This window comes from Mustela putorius, unplaced genomic scaffold (assembly GCF_011764305.1).
Source record: "Mustela putorius furo isolate JIRA1106 unplaced genomic scaffold, ASM1176430v1.1 tig00000127_pilon_pilon_pilon, whole genome shotgun sequence".
NCBI lineage: Eukaryota > Metazoa > Chordata > Mammalia > Carnivora > Mustelidae > Mustela > Mustela putorius.
In genome coordinates this window covers 3,174,841-3,183,332 of record NW_025421288.1, presented here as the reverse complement: position 1 = coordinate 3,183,332, position 8,492 = coordinate 3,174,841, and the positions used below count along the sequence as shown (strand labels likewise).

General features: G+C 37.0%; 1 protein-coding gene across 1 annotated transcript; it reads right to left on the bottom strand.

Annotated features, from left to right (window-relative positions):
• Positions 1–278: 278 nt before the first annotated feature.
• LOC101675337 (olfactory receptor 8K3-like) lies at positions 279–1,220 on the bottom strand. The gene has a single exon (XM_004781664.2). It carries the CDS (start codon positions 1,218–1,220, stop codon positions 279–281), a length of 942 nt encoding a protein of 313 aa, XP_004781721.2.
• Positions 1,221–8,492: the final 7,272 nt, after the last annotated feature.

Sequence of the window (8,492 nt, the reverse complement as noted above, 5' to 3'; positions counted from 1 at the left end):
CTAAGTATCCTCCTTTACTCCCACAGAGCATACCCACATTCCTTGCTTGGTGTTATAGTCTATAGACTCCTTACCCATCCTACTTTCCCATCCCTGAGGAAGGAAAAATATATATTTATATTTTTTTTCAAAATGTGAATAAAATGTTAGAGTACATGGAAGTCAATCTTTAGATATATTTTGAACTCATTTATCCTTACATTTCCCTCTGAAGGAACATATAGAAATGCTTAATGCGGATAGTCTATTTCATACGAACCATATGGTGTACAATAAACTTAAGAAAAGGTATTGCATGACTTCTTCCATATCCTATGTAAAGCACACTTTACATCTTTGTTCCTCAAGCTATAGATCAAAGGATTCAGCATGGGGATAATGAGGGTATAAAATACGGAAGCCACTTTATCAGTGTCAAAGGAATGACTGGACTCGGGTTGCACATACATAAATAACAAAGTCCCATAGAACACTGTGGCCACTGTCAGGTGGGACCCACAGGTGGAAAACGCTTTGTGCCTACCCTCAGCTGAGTTCATCCTGATGATGGCTACCAGGATCAGCAGGTAAGACACAAGAACTATCGAAAGAGATGAAATCAAATCCAAAACTGAGAAAATCAAAATCATCAATTCAATTTCATGTGTATTTGAGCAAAGCAAAGTTAACAAGGGGAGACTGTCACAGTAGAAATGATTGACAATATTATAACCACAGAATAATGAACTAAAAATCTTGCCAGTAATTAGAAGAGACACAAATGTGCTGTAAAGGTAGGGGACGGCCACCAGCACATAACACACCCTTTGGGACATGATGACAGGGTAGAGCAGAGGGTTACAGATGGCCACATAGCGGTCATAGGACATTGCCGACAGAATGAACAGTTCACTAATGATGAATATAATGTAGAAAGCTCCTTGAATGGCACACAAATAATAAGAAATTGTGTTTTCTTCCACAATAAAACTTACTAACATTTTAGGGCCCACAGTTGTTGAATAACCAAGATCAGTAAAAGCCAGGTGTTTGAGGAAGAAGTACATGGGTGTTTGGAGCCTGGAGTCCACCTTGGTGAGGATGATCATGCCCAGGTTGCCCACCACTGAGACCAAATAGATGATGAGGAACAGCCCAAATAATGGAGCCTGCAGGTCAGGACGGTGTGTGATTCCCATGAGAATAAATTCATTCAGCACTGTCCAATTGTGTTTTTCCATCCAGGTTTATTGGAAAACCTATTCTGAATAGATAATCAGCATAGTAAATAGCTTTCATGTTATATCATCTCGGAGTGGTTTTGTTGTTTTTCTTTGTTTTTGGTTTTGTTTTGATTTGCTTTGTTTTTATCTGGTAGGGTTTTATCCTGAATACAAGTAAAAGAGCAGTGTCAGAAGTCTATGAGTGAGCTGTAAGAAAGCAACAGAAAAATACAGCCTCGTGTAACATTAAATTATAAACATGTTTCTGAAAAATCCACATTTACCTCACATAAAACATTACTGATAAGATTGTGAGATTCTGAGAAGCTATCCTATAATCCAGTGCACATGCTCTTTTGTCAGAAATTCTGAACTACTGTTAAGAAAAATTGTTTTAAATGAACAGAAAAACTAATGATGTAAATGTTGAGGTGCAATGATGACAGGGGAAAGAAAAAAGTAACACTGTTGGTGAAAGAAAAAAAGGAACATTGTTAGTGCTGATTTTGTGTGAGATGAGGAAAGAGAAAAGGACTTTCTCTCACTAGTTTGAGACAACTAGGGAAAATGGCAAATTGCTTTTTTGATAGTTTATTTTCTATTTTGATGATCAGATCATTGTGGTTTATTTATTTATTTTTTTGTTACACTCTTTAAGAAAATTATCTATGTTTTCTATCAGATTCCACTGGAAATTAAATACCCGGTACCTCGTGTCATCACCATAAAACGGCACTTAAAAGTCTCCTGACCTTCAAATATTGCTTTCATATCTCAGTACGAGGCAGAATTTCTCTTTTTTACTTATTATGAATTACTTAAAAAATCACCTTTATAAATAAGTTGATTTAAATAACTCACAATATTTTTGAGAATAAGCTTTTTTTTAGAAAAAGAAGAATATAGTCACTAAATGATGATTTAGGTATCAAACAAACACCTGAATAGTTACAGTTTCATAATTTTGCCACAGTTTTTCTTTTTCTTTCTTTTTTTCTTAATTGCTAATTCTTTAGTTAGGTTTTATGGTCACTCGGTTTGACCTGTATTACTTATATGATCTAGTATTTATAGGACACATATATTTACATAAGCAATATGTCCCTGACACATCAAAAATGGCTATTAGCACTTGTGAAAATACTTGAACAAGTGAGGTGAAGAGATAGGAATGCACTCTTGCTCTGTTAAGCAGTATCAATAGTAGGAGATGCAGAAGTGAATCAGAAATCCTATGCTTTGACATGGATTAAAAGTGTTACCTTGCAAAGTTCACCGAAACTATTTGGATATTGGTATAACACAGCATCACCTGAAATACTGTGTTTACCTGTGATGAAACCTCTGTCTTGGCTTCCCCATGTGCTTCGTGATATGGTGATGTGAGATCAATTTATGGATTCTTTGTTGCCCTCTGAGACTCTCCCTGAAGACATGCCAAGCAATTTCTTGATATCCCTAAAGCAGTTGAAAGCTTAACAGCATTCAAGGAGGGTGTTTGTTAATTGTCTAAAACAATTTGTATTCACCACTGAATTAGAATTTTTTTTAATTTTTATTTATTTATTTGACAGAGATCACAAGTAGGCAGAGAGGCAGGCAGAGAGAGAGAGAGGAGGAAGCAGGCTTTCTGCTTGAGCAGAGAGCCCATGCGGGGCTCTATCCCAGGACCCTGAGATCATGACTTGAGCTGAAGGCAGAGGCTTTAACCCACTGAGCCACCCAGGCGCCCCTAGATTTTTTTTGTTAGTTTGTGTACTACATTCATACATCTTATCCTTAACTCTTTCTCCCCCTACCCCCCGTTTTGATGGATAATTTTATGTGTGCACTTGGCTAGGCTAGGGTGGTCAGTTGTTTAGTTAAAAAATTTATCCAGATGTTGTTATAAAGATATTTTTCACACATGATTAAAATTCAAATTAATAGACTTTGAGTATAGCCTTGTACCGTCTGAAATGTAGGTGGACCACATCCAATCAGTTGAAAATCTTACAGAACAAAAGTTGGGGTCCTCCAAAGACAAAGAAATTATGCTCCTGACTGAAATATAGAAAATCTACCTTAGTTTTCCCTCTTTGTACTCAAGACTGCAGTGCCAACTCTTGCAATGCTAGGCTTAATCCACAGATTTTTGCCTTGCCATTCTCAACAAGCATATGTGTTAATTACTCAAAATCTCTCCCCCTTTCTCTCTCAAACCTATATTACCATATATTTTATATAATTATATATGTATTAACACATTATGTAAAACATTTTACATATATAAAATATCATATATAATATATATGATATCTGATAGGATATATGATATATACATATAATATATATGATATATTTTCTCCTCCCTTTGGTTTTATTACTCTGAAGTATTTTTACCAAAACAAACAACAAACATATAGGGAAATGCATTAAACTGTGTTATTCATACACCAAGCTTGCCAGTACTCCTTCAGTTCTACAATGGTCTCCTTAGAGGGAGACACGATGGACTCCTCAGATAACACAGGGAGTCATTTTTAAACACTATCTTACTGCATTGTTCAAATGATTAAATGAGGGGTACCTGGTGGTTCAGTCAGTTAAGCATCCGACTCATGGTCTTGGATCAGATCATGATCTCAGGGTATTGAGATTGAGTCCTCCATGGCCTGGTGCCCAGTGCATGTTCTGCTTGTCCCTCTCCCTCTGCTCCTCCCATCCACCACCCTCTTAAATAAATAAATGAAATCTTAAAAAAGTAAAGAATTAAATGAACTGAAAGTAATAAGATACTATGTATATAAGTAATAAGATATTGTGCTGTGTCCTTTACTTTTGTCTGTCTGTCTTTCTCTCTCTCTCTCTTTCTTGGACTAAAGAGAGTGAAATTAGTTACTCTTTCTTCTTTTTTCACAGTAAATTCTACTCATCTGTTTAGGTCTTGTCTTTCATTTTATTTGTCTATATTAGAGTTCAGTATTTCTTGTTTTTCCTTCATGCCTAATATCCATTCCAATTATTTTTCTCTCCCTTGTCACCTCCTCTACTGTACTTAATATATATCTTATAAGATCAATGTATTCTGGAAAAATATAATGTTTTATACACATATGTTTTACTATGTCATTTTGCTATCAATTGTGTTGTTGCACTTTAAGCCACATTACCTATTTGTGATGTTTTCATGTTGTGATTCTTTTTACTTCTTTCTTCATTACAGTCGATAATATATTACAAATTTTATGGATCTACTCTTCGTATTTGCTTGTCTCCAACCTCAGTTCTCAGCAATACTGTTCCAACACAGAGTTCCGTGAAAAACCTTGACTTGCCATGTTAATGTGTTCCAGACAAAATCATCCGTGGTATACATTTCACATATCTGTCTCTGGCTGTGTGTGTATGTGTGTGTGCGTGTGTTGATATTCATGTAGATCCACCTACATGTATGCATATGACCGCACATAAATACCCTCAACACAGGAAGATCTCTTGGGAAGAGAAAACGATTCATTTAATTTTGTTAACTATTCCAGATTGGTTGTACCGGTTCTGATATCCTCTTGTACCTGCATAGAGATGAGGTTCTTGGGTGTTCGCATCTATGACAGGTGCCTGAATTATGTTCTCTCCTGTTAATGGGACATTTTATTAAAATTATTTAATCAATCAATTAATTAATTTAGGGGGAATGAGGGAACAGGGGAGGGGGCAGAGGAGAGGAAGAGAGAGTCTCAATCAGATGCCATGCTTAGTGTAGAGCCTGACACAGGGATTGATCCCATGGCCCTGAGACCATGATCTCAGCCAAAATCAAGAGCTGGTCCCTTAACCAAGAGTCAGCCCAGCACTCTCTTAACTGTATAATAGTTAAAATATGTTTCTTTTACTGACTTTTCCCTTGGTTTTTGTTTGATCTCTTGGCATGGTTAGAAATGAAGTAAAACACCTTACATAGGTATCATTGAAAATAGGAAACTGCACATATATGAGGTATAAAATTTTGATAAGTTTTGACATATGTATGGATATATGTATCTCTCTATGTAATATTTCCATTCCATCTCATCTACCCTGTAATGTCTCAGACAGGCTTGGGTTTAATTTAGCTTTCTACTATTTTGAAATACTTATAGAATTATGTGGTGCCAAGGAGCCCAGAGTTCCTGCACCTCACTTAGTTTCTACTAGGAGTAACAACTTGCATCATTATTGTACAATTCAGATTCTACCACAGGAATTATGAAATTAATGTTGGCACAATACTCTGCCTATTTGGGTCACCATCTCATTTTTGTGTTTGCAAAGAATTATATATACATATATGTATATATATGTATACATATATATGTATATGTATATATGTATATGTATGTATACATATATATGCCACAGAAAGAGCAAGCTCCAGCTGGATCAACACTGTTGGTAGGTCATGGGTGGGGCTCACAGTGACCTCGCTGCTGACTCTTGATAGAGTCCCAATCAGTGCTGTGGACTGGAGTGAGAGCCGCCCCCTCGTTCCTGGAGGGCACCCACCAAGGAACAGAGGACAGGAAGCCCAGGTTGGGAAGTGCAACTCGGGGTGAAGGCCAGGGAGAAGCAGGTGCTCTGCAGTGGCCAGGAAAGGTCCAGACGCAGTGGCGGACTTGCGTCCTGTTACGTGCGGGCTTTTGTGTTTGCAAAGAATTATATATACATATATGCAATTTTTTTTAAAGATTTTATTTATTTATTTGACAGAGAGAAATTACAAGTACACTGAGAGGCAGGCAGAGAGAGAGAGAAGGAAGCAGGCTCCCTGCTGAGCAGAGAGCCCGATGCGGGACTTGATCCCAGGACCCTGAGATCATGACCTGAGCGGAAGGCAGCGGCTTAACCCACTGAGCCACCCAGGCGCCCCATATACATATATGCAATTTTAATCATATGTAGAGGGATATAAACAGCAAAACCATTAACAGGCTTATTCCATCACTATACGGGTCACCTATGGTTCCTTCATACCTAACTGCTCTTCCCTTCCCTCATTCCCTTGTCCTTAGCCCCTGTCAACCACTAATCCGGTTTTCATCACTACACTTTTCTGGGTGCAAGATTCTCAGCTGACAATTATTTGTTTTGATACTTTAATGATGTTGCTCCACTGTCTTCTCACCTGCAGTGCTTCTTTTTTTTTTTTTTTTTAAAGATTTTATTTATTTATTTGACAGAGAGAAATCACAAGTAGATGGAGAGGCAGGCAGAGAGAGAGAGAGAGGGAAGCAGGCTCCCTGCTGAGCAGAGAGCCCGATGCGGGACTCGATCTCAGGACCCTGAGATCATGACCTGAGCCGAAGGCAGCGGCTTAACGCACTGAGCCACCCAGGTGCCCACCTGCAGTGCTTCTGACGATAAATCTGTTATTCTTTGTTCCTCTTTCTATAAAGTGTCCAGTGTCTTTGCTTTTTGATGGCTTAATGTTTTATTTATCGTTGGCTTTGAGATATTTAATGATGAGTTGCCTTCAGGTCTGTATGTTCCTTTTATCTGGGGTTTGTTAATCTTCTTGAATCTGAGGTCTTTTAACTTTCATCATGTGTGATTACTTTTCACCTGTGTTTTCTTCAAATAATTCTAATGACATTCTTCTTTGGGAAACCTATCATATGCATACTTGGTTAGTTGAAACTGTCTCACAGATTATTATTATTCTTTTTATGTTTTTGATTCTTTTGATTCTTTTCGCTCCCTTTGTCTCATTTTGATACTTTATTGCTGTATCTATAGACTGACTAACCTTTGCTTCTGTAATGTCCAATCTACTCTACCTAAAATCCCTTTTATCTTTTACCTTGAACATGGTATTTTTTTCTCTCTAATATTTGAAATCCTTTTTTTAAATATCTTCCATGTCTTTAGTTATCTTTTTGAAAATATGATATACAATTATAATAACCATTTTGTCCTTGTTTGATATTTCAAACAAGTGCAAATTCTTGAACAGTTTCCATTGATTGGTTATTCTATTCATTATAGATCATGTCTTCCTGCTTCCTTATATGCCTGATAATTATAGAATATATTTCACACATTGTGAATTTTTCTTGATGGATACTGGATACATTTGTATTTTAGCAATAATCCCTCAGTTTTCTTCTAGGATATAGTTATTTTGAGATAGTTTAATCCTTTTGGATATTGCTTTTATAATTTCTTAGGTGGGACCAGAGCAGTGTAGAAGTAGGGCTAATTATTCCTCTTCCTGAAGGAAGACCTTCTTGAGTACTTTACCTCAGGCCCCACAAACTATGAAGTTTTCTACTCCTTGTACAATACATTCTCACAATTTCTACCTCTGTTTGAGTTTCAGGTACTGTTGCCTTTCATCATCTTAGATGGTTATTTCTTTCACCTGGATGGTTTCCTCTTGCATGTCCTGATCACTAATCTGTCCAATAATCCAGGAGGATTCTATGCAGAGATCCAGTGTTCTTTCTCTGCACAGCTTTTCTAGTGCTGGTACTCTATCTTACAAAATTCAACTACCATAGACTTCTGGACTCTCAACTTTATTCCTTCAGCTCATCAGGAAAGTGGCACAATCATGGGATTCACCTGATTTGTTCCTTATCTGTCAGGGAAACTGGCATTTGTTGCTTGATGTCAATGTTGTGGCCACTTGTTTCATATTTCTTGTCTCTATTTTTGTTTGGTTTGGTGCTTTTATTTTTCTTATCTTAGTGGGAAGTTAAGGCCATCTTAATTGAAAGCAGAAAACAGTATTCAACAGATCTTAAGATGAGTCTTGGAACTAGTCTTTCCATTCTTTTCAAATAATTAATTTCCCTTTTTATGCTTCTTATACCCCACATAAATGTGAAGAAATATTGATATTTCCTTAAAGATGTGTTAAGAATGTAATCACTTCTATCCTCGGGCTCTACTTGTCCCGGATTAAACCTTTATTCTCTCTCAAATGTAACATGATCAACTCCCTCAGTGTCTTCAATTTCCCATCTCAGAGTTTTCCATCCGTTATTTGCACAGCAGTGATAGCTGTCCCCTTATCAAAGATAGATCAAACCACTCCTGAGCTCAAAATCCTCCAAAGGCCTTTTCTATCATTTGGAATAAAAGGCAAGTTTTACAATGGCCTATATAAGTCCTACAAGATCACATTCTATATTATAAGTTCATCATATCTCTTTTATTTCTTAGTCACATTTATGTTCCCACCACCTTTGACTGTGGTGTTCCTCAGCACATTAGTCATTGGAACTGCTGCAATATTTGGTCCCCATGGAACAAGCTTCTGATAGGTAG